Here is a 20,343-nt window from a genome sequence, read left to right on the forward strand (position 1 = left end):
AGAGAGAGAGAGAGAGAGAGAGAGAGAGAGAGAGAGAGAGAGAGAGAGAGAGATCTGTGCAGGTGCTGTTCTTGGGGTCATGGCTTGCTGGTAGTCCAGAGTGATCTAGACTACCAAGCAAGGATCAGGGGATCATCTTTATCTCCAGCAGCAAGGGTTATGGAAAACCCAGACAGGGAGGTTATGGAAGATGTGCATGGTCTAAGAAGTGACCTCCAGATTGGTCCTGCGCATTTGTAGTCTGGTAGAGCCAGTGTTGGCTGTATCCTGGGCCCTTTCCTTGCTCATAGACTTGCCACCTCCCAGCTATGCATTCTCAGGGCATGTGGCCCTGCCCCGGGGTGTGGCCTTCACCAGGCTTGCAGTAACCCTGGCAGTAACGCTGTGGGGTAGGAGGGACAGAGTCTGAGGGTAGGAGATGTTCTGGGCTCATTTTCACCCTGCCACCCTTTCCAGCAGCCTTAGGGAAGTGGACGCTCATTCTGAACGAACTGTCACAAAATTTGACCTTTTTCTTCATTGATGGTCTGACAACACAGCTTTTTGGGGCCCAGAATGCTCAGAGCCAAGAAGAAAAGAAAATCGCATTTCAGGCAAAACCTGCCAGATTGCCTGCTATTGAATTGTACCCCACCACCATCAAGGGTTCATGCTTTCCAGTGTAGGGGTCTTCTCTGAGGGCCATCAGTAGAGGAGAACAGCCCCCTCCAGTATCAGATGTCAAGTTGCACATGGGGTGTTCCTAGCGGAGGAGGCAGCTCTCCACAGAAGTGGCTCTGGACATCCTGCACATAATGGGTGTGTACGCGTGTGTGAAGGCATGTGTGTGGGGTATGAACACACAGCAGAGATGTCTACCATCGTGGGAGGGGGCAGGGTTGCCTGGCATCTCCTTGGGTCATGACTCTTCAGTCCCCTCTCCCTTGAGAAGTCCCTCTCCAAAGCTGGGCAAAGGCTCAACTCAATGACAGACCGTGGGATTCTGAAAGGCTCTGATAGGATGGAGTGCTGTGAAAGAAACCTAAGTCCAACGGCCCTTTCCCTGCCTAGAAGACTATAGTTGGGAACCAGTTGGAAAGCCAGTTCAGAATGGAGGTTTCTTCTCAAGTCAATGGCTTGGCTGGGGCATGGTGAAGAGTGTCCCCCGTCCCAGCAAGGGCCTTCAGATGCCTTTTCAAAGGCTCTGAGTGAGATCTAGTGTCAGAGGACTAGAGTTGAGAGAAAGGGCCTTTTAGTCCAGCCATTCAGATTTCCAGTGTTGACACACACGGAGAGAATGCAGTGTAGAAAATGATGGGGACCCGGTGGGCAGAGGGCCCATCCCTGGTGGCATTCTAGCACACATATCTGGCTCTTGAGGGGACACTGGATGCAGGACAGCAATCTGGACCCCCCCTTCCCTGTGCTCCCTGGAACGGTTCCCCACTACCTACTCTCCATAGACCCAAGTTTCCTTCCTTCAGGCCAGGAAGCCAGACTTTTCTGGATTCGTGGCTAGCGAATCCTGGCTGCTGTGAGTCCCTTTCTCTGTCCGGGCATGGCTGCTTCTGGGAGCTTTGAAGCTGAGTCCTGGAGATAAGGACAGTCGGTGAAAGCATGTCCTGGTCCTCTGCAGAGCATATCATGAACACCAGTTGACAGGATGGGAAGTCTCTCCATGCTGGCCGGGGAGCTAACAGAGACTTGTGTTCAGGGCATCCTGGGGGCTCTGGGCTCAGTTGCAGAGCAGGCAGAGTGAGTTGCTTTATTGCTGCACTCTCTGGAGCTTCTAGGCTGACTTTAAACAAGTGTGAATTCTGAGCCAGTAGAAAGCCCTGAATGTCTGTATGTCCATTCTAAGCCCCCTCAGACAGTTCAGCCTCTAGCTCAGTTAGGTGGAAGGTGGACCTACCTCTTTCTGAATCAATCTGTAGGATGAAGTCAGTGGAAGCTCAGGACTGGCTGAGAGAGGCAGACAGGTGCAAATGGGGGGGGGGGAGGATGGGGTGGGAGTGTGGTGGTTCAGCTGCTCCTGGGCGGCCCAGAGGCACTAGAGTCCTGTAAAGCAACGTTGGAATCTGCTGAAGCCTAGAAAGAAAGCTGCTACCTCAGCTTTCGTGGAGGACACATCTAAGACTAGTGCCTGGGCCTGCCGACCTTGCTTCCCGTAACTCCTACTCAGTATAGGTTTCTACCTCTTGTTTTGTCTCGGAGTGGTTACATTCTTCAGCTCTTTATGTTCTGAGGCAGGATTATGGTCAGGAGAGAAGAAATCTTCCTTTGCTCTAACTGGAGCCTCCTCCATCGGGAGTCCAGCTCTCCTTCATCTCCTTTGCTGTTTCCTTGTGGGGAAAGGCCTAAGGCTCTCTGGGAATGATTTCCCCCCACCAGGGGCTCTGGGGAGTGACAGGCTTGCTGTGTGCAGCTCTACCTGTAGGTGTCGCTGTCTCCCTGCAGTAGCTCCCCCGTGAGCAGGGCCTCCTAGGGAGAAGGCCTGAGTGGCTGGGCAAGAAAGGGGTGGGGGATTCTGCGGTATTCTGAGGAAGGGACTAATGGCCTAGAATTTTATTTTGTTTTGGAGTGGGAGGGAGTAGAGGACACCTCTCAAAAATTATCCTTTGGGTCTTGCAGAAGGCAGTCTTTGCTGTAGCAGTGGTATGGTGTTTTTTATTTGGTGGGGGGCAGGGTCTGAAGTTAGGAGTTAAGGAAGGACATAGAGACAGAAGATGTCGTCTATATCTGGAGGAAACCATTTTGGGAGCTTGGCTTTAGAAGGGTCTGACCAGCTTCTTCTCTGCCCTTCATGTCCACTCTTCAAACCCCTCCCTTCTGAGGGTACTGTGGGAAGCAGATAAGAAGGGTGGGTTAAAGCCAGCTCAGGGTGGAAGGCAGGACCCAAAGGAGGGGAGTGTTTTCTTTTCTGTAATTGATTTATTATTTTGCTTTTGGAAGGAATTAAAAAAGAGGGAGGGAGGAATTTCAGAGTAGGATAGGGAGGAAAGGAAGGGAAGGGGAGGAGAAGGAAAAAGGTGAGGAGTTGAGGAGGTCGGCTGAGAACAGAGCCCTTGGGAGACAGGAAGCAAGAGGAGTTGAGAGATGGAGGTGGGGGAGGCAAGTCCTGATAGGGCCTGCGCACCAGGGAGAGCAGGTTTGCTTCTGTGCTTCGCCTAATGCCTTCTCTTTCGCAGGAGGCTGGGGTGGAACTTGGCTATGCAGGCACTTGGTCAGGCCACTGTCTGGAATGAAGTTGGCAAATACGGAAAGGCAAGGCCTAAAGGGCGTCTCCTTTTCCCCCTCCTGGGCCTCCTGGACCACAGGGTTAGGCTTGTTTCTGGTTGTCTTCTAAGATCCTAGCAACAGTGGAATGATGAGACAAAGGGCTGGAGGGCTTTGCTTCTCTGTGTGCGACCTTGAGTTGTTTCCCTTCTTTTGGACCTCAGTGTCCCTGAAATGTGATGGCGAGGCTTGATTCTTGGGTCTCTCGAAGGTTCAGACGGTCTCTGAAGGCTACCTGACTTTTAGTGCCTTCAAACCAAGGCCTTGGATGGAGCCGAGGTTTGAACGTTGGGAGATGCAGCGAGGTCACGCTGGATAAACCCTACCATTCATTGTTGAGGGCATGGCATTCTGTCTGGACTACCGGCGTCTTAGCCTGCCTGCAGTTTTCAGTGAAGGCCGCTGCCTAGGACTGTGCTCAGAGGAAATGAATATGAACCATGACTGTAGGGGAACATGGCTGACTAGGTTGGGTCTGAGTTGACCTTAATCTCTGTGTACTTTGGTACAAAAGTGGGTGAGAAGTTCCTTCAAGCCTTAGGCCTGCCTTGGGGTCGGAGACTGTGGTAGCCCTCATTCATGCTTGTCTTCCCTCCCCACTACCCAGACGAAACCCTCCGCTCTTTGGCCAGCCCTTCCTCCCTGCAGGGCTCTGAGCTCCACGGCTGGCGCCCCCCAGTGGACTGTGTCCGGGCCAATGAGCTGTGTGCGGCTGAATCCAACTGCAGCTCCAGGTACCGCACCCTTCGGCAGTGCCTGGCGGGCCGGGATCGCAATACCATGCTGGCCAATAAGGAGTGCCAGGCGGCCCTGGAGGTCTTGCAGGAAAGCCCGTTGTATGACTGCCGCTGCAAGCGGGGCATGAAGAAGGAGCTGCAGTGTCTGCAGATCTACTGGAGCATCCATCTGGGGCTGACCGAGGGTAAGCCTGGCTGGGCCCCGAGGAAGGGTGGTGGTAGGGAAGAGGATGGATCCAGCCAGGGGTACAGAAGGGAGGGCTTGGTAGAAAGGTGACAGGATCTGCTCCCTGTTTGACAAGTCCATAAGAGAAGCTAGAAGTAAGGACCCCTCCTAGGAGGACAATGGCGGTAGAGGAAGGGAGATGACACAGATGGAGGATGAGCTGGATGGTGGGATGCAAGTAAGGGCAGCAGAAGTTGTGCCCAGAAGAGGGAAGAAGCACCAGGCTGATAGAGAGCAGGAGGTACCAGCCCCTGCCACTCTGATGCCCTTTCACCCGGAGCTGAGCCCAGAAACTTGCTCTCTTCATGTGGTCCCAGGACCTAATGGCTGACCTAGGTATTTTATACAGACCTTAGGAGCTCAGGATGGGACATGAGCAACAGGTCCCATGTCTCTAGGCAAGCTCTCCTCAAGCCTGCCCAAGACAGAACATGGGAGTCCCTCCCCCAGTGACACCTCCTCGATACTCTTCAGTCTAGACAGGACCTTGAGAGCTGCACACGCTTCAGGATGATTGGTCACCTTGGCCAGATGTTCATTTACTAATTCGGCAAGCATGTATTGAGAGCGCATTGTTGCTTGGTGCTACTGGAATAGTCTGGAATCAGGGGTTGCCTTTGCCTGGGATGGAGTGCAGTAAGAAAGGGGGAACTTGCCATTTGAAGGCCTAAGTGTTGCTATGGAAAGGTCCAGGGCATAGTAGAAATGCCTCAGAGGGGCGGTTAAGCCCTTGTTAAAAAACCTAAAGCATCTGGGAAGATGCTGTCTCAAGGCTGGGATGGAGTCACCACCCAGGTGAAGGACATACTAAGAGTGGGCAGGTGGAGGGAGAAGCATGTTAGGGTCAGGCCTGAGAGTTGAATCTTCAAGAAGAACTGGAAGTAACTGGACAATGTTACTTCCATTGTTATCGGAAGGGCTGGGGGCTAGGAGGAAAGATATCTGCTGGGCAACGGGAAACTTGAATGGTTTTAATTCAGATTTCCAGGGAGGTGGTCAGATTGACACTCCAAAAGAATGTCCATGGAGTTCTAGGGAAGACAGTCGGTTGTAGGGACTGTGACCCCAGGCAGGGATAATGGCAGGAACGGGACAGGGCAACCAAGGAAAAATGGATGTGCACGCTTCTGAACAAGGTAGAATCAACAGGTTTTGTCAACTACTGCCTGGGAGATGGGAAGGGAAAGAGTGGCCAAGGAAGACCCCAGCTTCCTGTGCCTGCCAAGGCTTGAGTAGAAGAAGGCAGGGGGTGTGGTCTTGCTCTGGGGCTCCCCACCTGTCACTGGTCAAACCCTGTAGGCATGCAGGTATGGAGTTCAGGGAAGGATGTGATTCTAGAGAGATTCTAGAGTGTCCATGAGCCTTTGTTTAGAAGCTGGAGCTAAGACAGGGGTGCAGTCCCAGAATGAGGACAGTGAAAGAGGTCCTGGCCTGCTGTCTCTAAGGGCAGATGAGGGGAGGGGATGTTCACAGGTGCTTGAGAAGGTTCTGGAAGAGGATTGGGAGGACCACCAAGGAAACAGAAGACTCTCAATAGCTCACACATTTCAGGTCAAGCAGGAGAAAGACTTGAGATATTCCCTGATGCCCCTTGGGTAAGCCTCCTAGGTGGCTTCTGGGAACAGAGCCCTGGTTAGGGAGTGAGTGGAGGCAGAGGATTGGACATGATGAATGTGGATAACTTCTCCCAGAAGTTATTTTGTGTGTGTGTGTGTGTGTGTGTGTGTGTGTGTGTAGAGAACAGAGGGACAACCTATTTTCTCTTTTAAAGGTGAGAGAAGGTGGGGCTGTCTAAACCCCAAAGGAAGTTAGGAGTGATGGAGAGGCAGGGGGAAGACAACAGGAAGGTTCTCTGTGCATTTGTGCCTCTGGGAGTGAGGACGGGGGTGGGACTAGGGACAGAAGTGGCTCTACAGTCTCCATGGGGCCTAAGATGAGAGAAGAGTTCCCTTGTAGAGTACCAGAAGGGAAGGATAAAAGGAGGGAGGAGCCCAGCTACAACAGTAGAGTCCTAAGAGAGAGGGGTCCCTAGCAGTCACCAAGATGGCTCAGATATGCTCTGAACATATGGCTAGGAAGCTCATACACTTAATAATCGTATCACTGCCATCAAGAACAGTGATTCCCTAGGCCTTAGGTGGCCTCTTCTCTCTAGCACCCAGGAAGGCAAGGCTGTCCTAACACACAGGTGCTTCTCCATACACGACATGAGGAACTGTATACCTAGTAGTCTGCCTCTGGCTTGCACGCCATGAAGCCTCCTGCTTCTGGAAGTGGATAGCTTTGCCTTTCATTTCTGAGTTCAGAGCTTTTGAAAAGCATTTATTTTTATTATTTTAACTATGTACTTGTGTGTGTGTGCGTGTGTGTGTGCGCACGCGTGTGCATCTGCTTGAGGTTTCTGAGCACATGAGCGCAGGTGCCCACGGAAGCCAGAGAGGTAGGATTTTCTGGAGTTGAGAGCTACAGACAATTGTGAGCCAGCGGGAAACTGAACTTAGGTCTTCAGACAGCTGGCAGAGGTGGGCCCACTTGGGCTACAGAGCAACAAATAGGGGAAGCGATAGAACTGACTTAGCAGGAGCCGTCCCATCACCTTGGGGGCTCCCTTTGGCATCGGTATGCCTGTGTGCAGGAGGAGGGAGATGTCTGTGTGGCAACGGTGAGCATGATGCTATGTGTATTCATTTGTCAATGCCGTGGGATATTCAAGGCCCCTTTGGGCTTGGAACACCTCCCTGCGCATAGCTGTCTCTGGGGCCATGTCTGGAAGGGAATCCTGAGTTTATTCACTCAGCGACCACCTGTTAACACTGTAGGCCTCAGAGGGTGCTGGCCCCATGGAGACTGTAGAGCCTATGCTTGCCATGGGAGAGTTCCAGAAATGCATCCCAGCTTACCTCTTTCTGCGGACGCTTGCCTCTTCTCTCTAAGAGGCTGCCTCTTCTCCTAGGTCTCAGGGCTGGAGATTTACTGTTCAGGATTCGTCAGGAGAAGCCAGGAGGCCTTTGAGCAGGAGGTTATATCCCTGTGAGTGATAAGGTCTGCCTGAGAGTTAATAATTCATTGTAAGGTTGAGCCGTTTCTCTGGGGGAGGCTGTAGGTACCTTCTCCATACACCTTAATAATACTTAGTAGCTGGGCTGGGCCTGGGAGGACAAGACACACTGAGAGAGGAGAGACGATGGGGAGGGACGACATGGGACCTTCCTCCGATTCTTGGTTTCCCTCTGACCCTGAGGTGGGTGCAACTTGCCCATGTGTTTGATTCCTCTACCCAACTCCAGGACCCCACACCTGCAGCAGGAGCTGAGGTGGCCCTGGAGGAAGGTAAACCAGTGTGACAGGCATATGTCAAGAGGTAGCTATGGAGTTTAGGGAGTCAGGACTATAACCCATTAGCCCTGTTTGTAGGGAAAACTGAGTCACAGGGGTAGAATGACTGTCCAGGTCACATAGCAAGCTGGTGGCTGAATCCAGGGTCCTTACACCATATTCAAGTTCCTTTTGACTGGGCTGAGGGTGATCCTGTGGCTGGGAAATGGGTGTGGGGGTCTCTTCTTTTCCTGTTATTACAACCATGTATGGCCACAGTGGGGATGTCACCAATGCTGCTCCAAAGGTGACTCTGAAATTCAGGGTCCCCGATCTCTAGACCATGAAGAGCAAAGGGCCACCACAGGTATCAGTTCCCAGACTCTGCATCCTGGATCAGGCTTCAGTTGCCCAGACTTGATAGTTCCTGGTGCTCCAGCTGTAGGGACAGACCATTTAAATGACAGGGGGCTTAGAAAGGGAGGGGACCCCTGGCTAGCCAATGGCGTGGGCTGTCCTACAACCAGCCGGAAGGCTGTGTTTCCCAAAGTCAGGCAAGGGGGCAGTTGGGCAGCGCTGGGGAACAGCACACCGGTAACAGTGCTCTAACCAAGGGGCCTTTTGAAAAGCCACATGATACTTGGGAGTGTGTCATCACATGAGAGGGCCTTGTACCCTAGTACCATCAACCCTAAGACTAAAGTTGGGCTCTGTAGCTTACTAGGCAATGAAGCCAAGGCACTTTGGAGCACGTGACTTCTCTTGTGCTCCTTGCTCCTTGACAGCACTATTAGGGGAGCAATAGTGCCTAGCTCACAGAGCAGTGAAGAAGAGAGTAAGTTAGAGTGTGCAAAGTATGCTTGGGGCTGTGGGCATGTAGAAAGTGCAATGCAACTTTATTATTATTTTTTTATCATAACAGCAATTCCCAAGCACTTACATTGTTTGTCTTTAATATGTGGCAATGCCTGGGGCCCAACTCCTGGGAGTCTCCTGGGAGGGAGTAAGTTAAGCTTCAGTGGGTGGAATGGAGGGTACTTAGACCATGAGAGGCAATGGATGAAGCTGTGAGCAGATCCTAGCGGGACACACACTGTGTGTTCTGGGTGCTGCCTGGTGCACAGCATTTCCTGGCAAAATGCAGGCTAGAACTCCTCTGAATGGGAGGGCATGAGCTTCTTCCCTGTGCTTTGGGTATCTTGACCCAAGCTTGCAGGTTCCTTCTCTAATGAGGAAGGCACTCAGGGGCTATGGAGCATCCCAGGGCTAGCTGGATCTCTAGTCCTGGTTCTCTGTGGCCTCTTGGGCCAGATGAAGGTACCTTTTACAGGGGCAGTCTCTGCTCCCTCTTCCAGGGGCATCCTTCACAGATGCTGCTCACCCGGGTTCTCTGTAGGCAAGGGTGCCTGCCGGTGATGCCAGGCCCTGCTGGATAGGCAATCAATGGGTGAGGCTGTGGGTCACCCCTGTCTGCCCCTCCCTATCACCACACACTCAGTCTAAGTGAGTTTGCATTGATTTCTCCTCACTGGTCAGGTCTCCCGAGAATATTTTCTTTCTCGCAAGGTGTCCGCAGAGGGTATGGGATTCTTGATAATGTGGTGGGGGTCTCCTGGGTATCCTGGGCCATTTATTTCCTGCCATTTATTTGCCTTTCTACTGCAAGCCTCTGATGTACCTTGAAACTCTGAGGAGGCACAGGGATAACAGGTAGTGGAGAGGTTTTGGGGAAATAGGCGCATGGGGTCAAACCCTTCACCTGGTGACTTTTAATCTCCCTAGCTAGACTCTTTCTGGTGACATGATGTGAGGCAAAGGGAAACTTATGAGTGTGCGTCTCCAGGAGATCCCTGAGCCCTGGGTCTGCCACTCAAAGCTCTGTGAGACTTCAACTCCCAGGGGCTACACTGCCCAGCTACCCAAGAGCCTTCTCTTGTGAAACAGGGAAGTTGCGCTAAAAGTTTTGGTAGGGCCCCTGTCTCCAGATTTTGTGGTTTGCACTTGACCTTCCAAAGGCTATTATTCCTCCTAGACTCCTTTAAAAAGAGGGTGAGTTCTGCAGGGAAATCACATGTCAGGCAGTCACACCTGCTCTGATTGGTGAGGAATAGCTCATCTTGACACACTGAACTTTCACCCCTACCTTGCCTGCACAGCATTTTCCAATTTGGCAAGGGCTGGCCTCCCTCACATCCTAGATGGCCCTGGGGTGTGTTGGTGGAAGTTTTTTAGGTAGGGTTGTTGTCTGATAGGAGGGCTTTACCGGAGAGGAGGAGCCTGTGTCTCATGCCCCGCCTCTCTTCCAGGTGAGGAGTTCTATGAGGCTTCCCCCTATGAACCCGTGACCTCGCGCCTCTCTGACATCTTCAGGCTTGCTTCAATCTTCTCAGGTAAGTGATCTTCGCTGGTGCTTGGCTTGTTTTTTTCCCCCCTCTCATCCCTGTGGCATGGGTCATTCATCTCTTGGACTCAGGTGTCTTTCCTGGTCTTCTGTGGACTCCACTCTTCACCTGCCTGCTCCTTACCTTTTTTGAGCCTTGGCTCTTGGCTTTGAGGAAGCCACCCGGCCTCCCTCCTTCAGTAGTGCCTGGCTCCTTGGTGGTCATGGATAGATCTGGAATCTGAAACCTGGTGCCACTCTGATGTTTTGTTACCAATCTCATCTGCGTTTAGCTTTCTGCTTCTCTGGATCTTCTGTTTGGCACTTTCTCTGGTCAAGTTGTTTACCAATCTCTTTGGGCCTTAGTTTCCTCACTTGTGAGTGAAGAAGCCCCTATCTGTTTGGGTTAGTAGTGAGTCAGTGGACTGTAAATCACATGGCATGTTGAAGGGTTCTTGGGTATGTTCTGGAAATACTGGTCATGTTTGCTGGTATAGATTTAGGCTCTTTCATCCTAGACATCCAAATCCAACATTGCTCTAAAGTTTAGACTGCACTGAGTACCGAGATGGTACCACAGGGGCAAACCCTACAACTGACCTTATGTGATGGGGCAAAGTGAAAAAGTGGGTTACTGAAAGTATTGTGTAAGATTCCCTTCAGGCTGTGTGCATCAAGTATGCAGGAAACAAGCCAGTTTTGTGTGTGAGTCCCATCTCTATGATATCTCATTTATGGATATGCAAATACCCCCAATCCAGTGACTCTCTGAAATACTGAACATGCCTGGTCCTTAACAGTTCAGACGAGGGGTCCTCCGCTATATCAGTGTCGCCGCTTCCCAGGGTTCTCTGGGTTTTCTTTCCACTGCTTGAGCTACCAGAGAGGCGTCTGAGGTAGGAGTCACCTGCTCCTGGGTGGTTCCTTGAGGAATGAGAAAGACCGTGCTGGGCTCTTGCTTTGCCTGTTGGGTGTGTGCTTGAGAGCGGAATGAGGGTAAGAGGAGTGATTTAGCCTGTCAAGCACTCGTTTTGCAAGCGTGAAGATCTGCATTTGGTTCCCAGCACCCATGTAAGAATGCTGAGCATGGTGGTGTAAACTTGTAACCCCCAGGACTGGAGGGGTGGAGGCAGGAGGATCCCTGGGGCTTGCTGACCTGCCACCCTAGCCTAATTGGTGATCTCTGGGCCAGAAAGAGACCCCATCCCCAAGAAGGTGGATTGGATACTTGAGGATAATGTCTAAGGTTATCCTCTGGCCTTGGTACGTAGATGAACACACATGCACATACCTGTACATGCGCAAACGTCCATGCATACACATATACATTAAAAACATTAGAAAAAAAAACTAGATGAGGTTTGTGACCCTTTCTTCTTGTTCTTCCTTCCTGCATTTAGGAGGCACTGGGGCCAGCATTCCCCATCTTTTACTCTCTCTCTGTTCCCGGCCCTCCCTCCCCCCGTGTGTGGTCAGCTCTTACAGGCTCCAGTGGCCAGCCTGAAGCTTGTTCTCTGAGTCTGAGTACAGGGATCTGGGCCCCAGGCTTGGGAACCGTCTAAGACTCCTATTGCTCTGAATTGCTGTTCTTAATAGCAGCAATGGGGACATCTTGGCTTTGTCAGCATTTTTTTTTTTTTTTTTTTTTGCATTGTGGAATGTTAAGCGTTGTCCCCAGAGTTGTTTCTAGATGCACTTACACATTCCCAAGGTGTGAAAAGCACCAATGTCTTTAGACACTGCCAAGTGTCCCCTGTGGGGCTTGTTAAGAAGCACAGTTTCAAAGTGTGAGCCCAAAGCCCTCCTAGTCTCTAGGAGAATGCTTGTCAAATATGTTTTGTTATTATCATCCCTCAAAGGAGGGAAGACTAATTCCTTCAGGTAGAGAAATTAAGTACCAAGAAATAAAGTTTGTGTCACAGGGTTGAGGTTTGGATGGCCATCAGTTTTGGATGGCTGCTTGGAATGTCTGTTTATTTTCCGGTACTTGGAAGACCAGATTGCTACTTTGACAAGATACCTTCCTTTCCACGGAATATGCCTCCTTAAGATGACCCTGGCTGAGGGTTGGGGTATGTGTTCCTGGTGGAAGAGATCCTAGACTCTCACAAGAAGGGAGATATTGGCCAGTGTGTTGGTTGGGTTCTGTTACTATACAAGACACTCAATGTCATTAGCTTACAGAAGAAAGGCTCACTCGATTGGTTCACTCACTACTGGGCACCCGTGGCAGTATCTTGTGGTGTAGAGCCAAACTTCTCACTTCATATCTGGGAAATGAAACAGAAGAAGGGAAAGAGATCAGGACTCCATAGCCCCTTTGAGGACCCACTCTTAGTAATCTAAAGACCTTGCACTAGGTCTTACCTCTTAAAGTTTCAACTCCCTCTCATAGTGCCAACCTGGGGCCCAAGCCCTCATAGATGAGCATTTGGGGCCATTTAGGTTAAAACTATAGAGTTAGGCAGAATGGTAAATGCCTTTAATCCTAACACTTAGAAGACAGAAGCAGGAGAATTGCTAGTTGGAGGTCAGCCTGCTCTATATAGTAAGTTTGAGGACATCCTAGAATAAGACTCCATCTCAATACAACAAAATAAACAAGTACTCAAACCATAGTAGCCAGAGAGCGGTCATCTGGACATGGTCTTGGGTCCTGGTGGTGATTAGGGATGGTAGAAGTAGATAGGTGGAGATCTCAAAGCTGGCCAGTTACAACACTCTGCCTTTGGCTGCTACTATTATAGACTTCTCCAGTAGGGTCCTACCGAACAGTAGCTTTGTGCTTAGAGCAGGCGTCCTTCTGGCTCTGCTGTAGGTACAGTGTTAACTATCTTACAAATTTTGCCCATCCTATGTGGCTGGGTTATGTGACTGACTGACTAAAACCCCTTCCAACTGACATTCTGAGTCTCATGGTTTCTCATTAGATTGGAGTATAACTCCTCTATGGATCTGTCCTTCTGAGACTGTGCTCTGATGCTCACAGGCAGGATGAGGGCACGCTGGCATAGCCTGCTGTGGTGGGGACATATTGGAAGTCTAAATGTACCCAATGTGCCCGCTACTCCTTGATCAGATGCCATCTGATGACTATTGTGGAGACAGGTGCTTTGGGGTTTGCTCTGTGAATGCTGGAGGCCCAAGGTCCTCACCGTAACCCTGGCTCCTATTGCTTCCTGGATTCGATCCCTGAGTATCTTTCCAGCAGGAAATCTTTGTGTAACAGACACTTGACACGCTGTGGGAAACAGGGCTTGACAAGACAAGTGAGGAAATCACTGGATACGCAACTCACAGAGCCAGCATCGGCTACCTGCTGCTACCTGCTGACCCTGATAACTTGGGCCAGGTATAGCTCTGGAACTGTCTTCCAGTCCAGTGCCCTCCCTAAGAGCCAGGCATTGGATGCTATGGTGCTCCGTTATAGTTTGGGTGTGTCATGTCCCCTGTAGGCTAGTGTGTTTGAAGTCTGGTGGTGTTTTTATTTGGGGAGGTTGCAGAGCCTTGTAGATAGCACGGCCGGTGGAGGAAAGTCACTCTAGGTTGGCCCTCTTATAATCTAGCCCTGCTTCTGGCCTGAGCCCCCAGAGTCCTGGCCCATACTCTATGAAACCTGTTACTTCAAGCTTCTATTTTCACAGACCAACCTCCTCCAGCCCCTATAATGTCCTGCCACAACGGATTGTGTCCTCCCAAACTAAGCCAGAATAAACTTGTCTTCCTTTGAGTGATTTCTGTCAGGTATTTGGCCACAATGACAAGAAAAGTAACTAGCACAGGTCCTGGTGACTCTTTTGGTGGTCAGTAGACTAGAACATGGAGTTCCAGAGCCATTATGTCTGGCCCAGTTATCACTGAGCAGCAGGTAGCAAGTTGATGACTCTGAGCTGTTCATGCAATGGTCTCCTTGTCTGTCTATTCAACACCCTTGTCTTGCAGAGTGTCAGTGTCTACTGCATAAAGATTTTCTTTTTTTTTTAAGTCATAAAGTAGTTTTATTAAAAATTCATTTTCCCATGCTTTTAGTTAGAGATTAATTTGCTTATTTTTATAAAAACAAAGAGATGTAGTAAGTCAAAAATTTTTCACATTGATATCAGAAGGAAGTATAGCACAGAAGTTTTCCTAATCAACAACATAGGGAGCCCCCCCCAAATGAATCTCCTCATCTCAAATCACTCTCTCTACTTTTTCTGTGTATCATTATATCACTTTTCTTTTAAGATTGAAAATAAAAAAATCATATATACAGAATGAAGGTAAAGAAATAGAAACAATAAAAGAAAGCAAGAAGCATATTCCCTACTCTCAATGATTCAAAATTATTTCTTCATGTAGGTACAGTTGAAGGAAGACAAATGACAACTTTTAAGAAAATTGGATATTGTATTAATGATTGTTAAATGAAACCTGATACTGAAATTACTGAAGCAAATTAGTGTCTTAAATACTAAAATTAGAACATTTTAAATTTTCTGCTAGAGAGTTTTACCCAGACCAGCCCTGAAATTGGGCCAGGGAGCAACGCTCTCTGGAGGGGTATCTGGGGAGGAGAGGCCCTGGCTTGGGTCCTGCTCTAGGAAACCAAGGAAGCCATTGTGGGGAGTCAGGAGAAAGAAGGTGAGAACCAAAATCAGGAGGCCAGACTCATGCGTGGTGTGTGCCCCAAATCCCACAAGAGGCTTTGGGCACCTGTCTTCCCAGCTCCAGACTTGAGTTTTTCCCCCCCATATGATGGATGAAGACAGGAGTTTGAACTCCCTCATCTTTTGTCTCACAAATGCATACAAGAAGTGGTACATCAGCAGGCAGTACAGATGAGCTTGGACCTTAGGCTGCCATAATTCTCTGCCTGGCTCTCCATGGGCTGGTGAGTCTTTGGGCAGAGAGACCTGAAATTCTGTACCAGAGCACTGGGCCTTAGTGGGTGCTACCCTGGAGGATGACATGTAGTTGATAGCGGCTTCTCCTCACAGCTGTATGTCCTTGCTCGGCTGTGTGCAGCCCTTTTACCGTTTCTCTGTGATGTCTCTGCTGGGGAGTGCCAGGTCTGGGCGCCCTCCTCTTAGTTCGCTGCCACTAGCTGGGTCCCTGTGGAAAGAGGGAGGCTGTTGGATCTTAGGGGTCCGCCTGCCTTTGTGTTTTACCATTTCCGCTCTGAGGTTTGAGGCTGTGTTTGTTACAGAGATCCTGGAGGGTGAACCCTTCATCTCTGCTGGAGTTCTTGGAAAGTCCTTCTGGGATTCAGTTGTCAAGAAAGGCTGCCAGAATTTTACAACACCCTCTGCTTGCCAGATGCCCTGGGAAAGGCACAGCTTTATCTTTCCCCTTCCTTCTTCATAGGCTTCCTTGGCAGACCCTGGGTTCAATGATGAATCAGCGGTGTGGCCGTGACTGACCCATAGCAACAGGAGTGTTAGAAGCCTATACTTTAACATGAGAAGAAAGAAATATTTCATGGAGTAGTTGGCCTTGTTTGTTTTGTTTTTTAAATTCAAACTGTCCTTGAAAACAAAAACCAGGGCATTTGAAGAGGCAACTGGTATAGGGGAAGAACATGGGCCAACAGTCCTGGAAACAAATCCAGTCTTTGCTGCTGAATATGTTAGTCAGCTTTCTATCGTTGTGACAGAATGTGACAGAATACCTGAGATAAACAATTTAGAAGGAGGAAAAGTTTATTTGGGGTCATGGTTTCAGCCCATGGTTGCTTGGCCACGTTGCTTTGGACCCGTGGTAAGCAGTCCACTGTGGTGGAAGAGTGTGGAAGATGGAAGCTGCAAATCCAAAATCCTGATACCTACTCCATGGGCATGTGCTATGGCCTAACTTCCTCCCTCTAGACCCCATTTTCTGAAGGTCCTATTAGTTCTGAGCATCCTCACCAACTGGAAACTCAATACATGAGCTTTGGGAGGACTTTCAGCATGCAGATCATCATGGACCATGCATTCTTGGACCTCACTATGGCCTCTTTGCACTGGGGTGGCTACATCTGTAAACTGGGTGTATGCTGTATACCCTCAGGGGTACTGGAGAAACTTTAGTGAAAATGGGTTGGGTAATGTTGCTTCTGCATGTGGAGACCAAACTGGGTTTGCTAGTTGGTAATCTTCTCTCAGGTGGCTCTGGGCAATGGCGGTAAGAGGTTGTCTAGACGGATGCAGGGGTCAAGGTGCTGAAATTGAGCAAGTCTTGTCCCAGGCTTCTGGGGACAGTTGAGGGTGAAAAAAAAAAGAGAAGAAAGTGAGAGCTTTTAGGTGGAGAGTTTCTCTGAAAAAGGTTGTGGTAGGCCGGGTGGTGGTGGTGCAAGCCTTTAATCCCAGCACTTGGGAGGCAGAGGAAGGCGGATCTCTGTGAGTTCGAGGCCAGCCTGGTCTACAAGAGCTAATTCCAGGACAGGAACCAAAAGCTACAGAGAAACCCTGTTTCGAAAATCAAAAAAAAAAAAAAAAGGTTGTGGTAGATGACCTGCAGCTAGTAGGGCTGTGGGCCCAATGGAGAGTGAAGGACTTGGCTGGGCATCAGTGAGCATAAAGTACTGGTTTGGGCAAGCAAGGGTGTCTCTGATAGCTATGGGGCCATGTCTAAGGGATACAGAGAAGTGATGGGTCGATGGTACTATGTCATTATGCTCTGACTCAATTTCTGGCTGAGATCCCTGAGGGAGTCTCCAGGGTCTCTATGTCCCATACAGGTATTGCTCGATACATATGTTTGAAGTGTATTTGTAAATCAGCTCCTCACTTTGTGTTTTTTTTTTTTAATAGTTGGAAGGGATCCTAAATACCCAACAGTAAAGAAAACTGAGGTCCAGAGAGAAGGGGCAGACATAGACTAGGGTCCAAGTTCCGCTTTGAGCTCTGCCTAGCTCCTTAGAAATGTGTACGGGCCAGCAGACACACCTGTCTTCCAGGAGTTCTGCAATGACCAAGTGAGATAACATAGGAAAGCACTTTGCCTGGCGTGTTACACGGGAATATGTTAGCTATTTGAAATCATCACACAGTAACTTCTCTAAGGTCAGATGATACATGGTGGCAGGGTCAGCCTAGATAGCATTTGAGAAATGTGTACCTCTTGTTTGCTTGACAAACCTCAGACAGCAGAATAGAGCTTGTGGGGGCTAGAATGGAGGTGATTATTTTAGATGACAGTGGCACCCTGCAGGCTCAGTCAAAGTCTTACACAATGACAGTCTTCCTGTGACTGGGTGAAACAGACAGTGACTGGTGAGAGACCTGAGCTCAGGAGCTTTCTGAGACTGGAGAGTTGGAGGCTGGCTGTGTCTACCCGAGCTGACCGTCCAGCTTGGATGGATCATAGAGGGGGGCAGGGACAATTTTGCTGGTGGCTCCAGTTGTTTTCTTTTGGGGTTTCAGGATAAGAGAGAACTCATGTCCAAGCAACCTTGCAGGAAGCTTCTGAGAGGGGACACCACTGTGGTCTCGGTTCCATGGTGTGGTGCTCCATCATTCTTAGGGTTTAAGCATGTGTGTAACTGTGGTGCATGCATTTCTGCGCCCTGTGTCTGCATTCTTCTCCATACCTCCTGGGGACCTACCCCTGTGCATGACACCTACACACATCCCCCGAGAGCCCCGGAGTGAAGGACGATGTGGACCTCGAGGTCGGCTAGTTTTAGCGTTGAATTGTGGCCTTGCTCTACTTGCTGTGTGACCTCTGGGCCACTTGGCTCTCCTGAACCAGAGTAGGTCAGCTGACCTGTGTCTGGTAATGACAGAAGGACAGTTCTTCATGTGGCGTGTGGCACACAGGAGCACCCTGGATGGTGACCACTGGGATAACGGTCCAGGGACTGGAGGGAAAGACTGACCTCAGTAGGAGGGTTAGGCCTGCCCAGGTAAAGGTAACTGAGGTTTCCAAGCAACTGTGAGATGTTCCGTATGTTCTGGGTCTTATTGTCAGATGCAAAGATGAGGGATGCCTTGAGGGGTGCAAGAAATGTTCACAGAGAAGATGGGGCCAAGTGGGCCTTGAAATGAATACCACTTTATTCAGTCCATATGAAGTGTATGCTGGAGACATACGCTGTCCACTGCTGTACAAGGGGAGACCTGTGTCCTAATTGTTTATAAAGGGGGACATGCAGACACTTGACCAAGGTGCCCCAATAGGTGACTTACTGTCCACGTGGTTCAGACAAGATGCTTACCCAAGATTTTAGGGGAGGCAGCAATGAACAATGCCTGGGGATATCAGGAAAGTCTTGGAAGATGAGGTGTGGTACCTGGGAATGGCTGTTCTGTTTTCTATGTATGTATGTGTGTGGGTTCATATATATGTAAGTATATGTGTGTGTGTGTGTGTGTGTGTGTGTGTGTGATGTTCATGTGTACATGCCCTTGTGTATACCTGTGTATAGAGGCCAACGGTCAACCTCAGGTGTTTTCCCACAGGCACAGTGACCTTGCTTTTGAGAGAGGGTCTTTCATTGTCCTGGAGCTGGCTGAGCAGTTAGGCTGCGTGGCCAGTGCACCCAGGGATCTTCCTGCCTTTGCCTCCTCTTGCACCGGGATTATTAGTGTGCACCAGGATTGCAAGTGTACACAGTGGCTCCTGGCTTTTTCACAACTGCTCTGTGGTTTGAACTCAGGTCCTCGTGATCGCAGAGTGAGGTCTCTACTGATGGGTCTAGCTAGCTCTCTAGCTCTCTAGCTGACATTGGTGACAGCATCATGGCTGGGAAGCCTGGGTCAGTTTGCAATGAGAGGACCTCAAGGGTTCTGAGCCTCTTCTAGCTCCCAGGTGTGGATGGGCCTTACAGCCTGGGCTCTGCAGAGTGAAGGGAGGTTCAGTCTTTGCCTTATTGTCCAGCAGTCAGGCAGTGTGATCTAGAGACTCCCGTGAGACAGCTATGGAATGGAGGATGTAAGCAGGTGGGTGGGCTGGAGGATATGGAGGAGCACAGCCCCTCCCTATCGGCTTCATGGTGGCTCTTGCGATAAACTGCTTATCCTCAGGTTGTCTCCCTGAGCCGAATGCAGAAGTGTGTTATTTAAATTTCAAAATCACATCCTTCTTCTAACAGCTGTCAGAGACTCTGGGTGTCAATGAAAACTGGGCTTTAGCTGTAGTTCTGTCACCCTTTTCACCCCCCCTCCTTGTAGAGATCTCTGCGAGCCAGGGAGAGGGGTTCGGGGAGAGGGGACCATCAGTTGGTATGGTGGGGGCGAGTGACCCATGGCTGTGGTCATGCTTTTGGGTAGCTTGGACCAGTAGAGGTTGAGCCAGTGTCCATACCTAGGACTATTCGAGCTGTAGAGATCTGTGTACCTCTCTTCTTGTCCCTGTAAAAGTCAGAGAGCTTCAGGCTCCTGTCAGGGGGTGGAAGGATTTGCTGGAGCTAACGTGTGATCAGGGTGTTGGTGACTTCATCTCTGCTTGCCTTTATGTTCAAGGAAGACACTTCTGGTAAAAATGAACCATTAGAGAAAAAAAAATATAACCTAAAGAAACACTTTTTAGTGGTAGAACTTTGGGTGCTGTAGCTTGGGCAGGCCTTTTTGGAGGCCTCTTTTTGATGTTCTTCATTGTGTAGGCACTCACCAGCTTGCTTCTTTGGGGCTCTGCTGGTAGCTGGCATGTGAAGTGGCTCTTGACTGGACACTTTCTGTTGTCATCAATTCCTGGACTGGCTCTCTTGAGATTCTGCACAACAATGGGGCCCTGATTTAGCCATTGACTGCACCTACTCCAGTCTATGGAAGGCAGGCAAGAGTGATGTGAGTTCCCACACTGGATCCTCACCTTCCTAGTCATCCATCCATCCATCCATCCATCCATCCATCCATCCATCCATCCATCCATCCATCTGATCCTGTGCATGTGGGGATCACAGAGAAAGGACCACAGTAAGAGGCCAGTGTACAGACACAGAGTGGAGTGAGAATAGAGCTTGTAAGTATGTGTGGCATATATGTGTATATATCTGTGTGTATATATATGTATACATGCATGAGGTGCTATATGTGAGCTAATGTGTGTTGATGCATGTTGTGTGTATATGTGAGTATGCTTGTGTGTCTTGTATATGTGATAGCCTTCATATGTATATATATATATATGTGTGTGTGTGTGTATATCTCCACACACTCAATGTACCTATTGAGTGTGTATGTTTAAGTATGTATAGTTATATGTGAGTATGTATGAATGTGTGGTGTTATGTGTTTATGGGATGCCTATGTGTGTGTTTATTGTATATATATATATGTAGCTGTGTAAATTATTATGTAGGTGTGGTACTTGGGATGGCTTGTGTATGTGTTTAATGTATATATGGGATAGTGTGTGTGTTATAATTGCTAGCATGTGTGTATGTGTGTGTGGAGTGTAGGTTTTGTGAGAGTAAGTGTAAGGAGTGTATTTAAGGTGTGTATTTAATGTGTGTAGTTGTACAGTTA

General features: G+C 49.4%; 1 protein-coding gene across 2 annotated transcripts in view; it reads left to right on the forward strand.

Annotated features, from left to right (window-relative positions):
* Gfra2 (GDNF family receptor alpha 2) overlaps positions 1–20,343 on the forward strand; it is a 97,300-nt gene that overhangs the window by 1,799 nt on the left and 75,158 nt on the right. The window contains exons 2-3 of one of the 2 annotated variants that reach the window (XM_005355602.2): positions 3,863–4,177; positions 9,840–9,923. The exons of the other annotated variant lie outside the window; for it this stretch is intronic. Of the exons in view, the coding sequence (XP_005355659.1) occupies positions 3,863–4,177; positions 9,840–9,923 (399 nt within the window). The remainder of the gene's footprint in view (positions 1–3,862; positions 4,178–9,839; positions 9,924–20,343) is intronic. 2 annotated transcript variants of the gene reach the window in all.

This window comes from Microtus ochrogaster, chromosome 17 (assembly GCF_000317375.1).
Source record: "Microtus ochrogaster isolate Prairie Vole_2 chromosome 17, MicOch1.0, whole genome shotgun sequence".
NCBI classification, from domain to species: Eukaryota; Metazoa; Chordata; class Mammalia; order Rodentia; family Cricetidae; genus Microtus; species Microtus ochrogaster.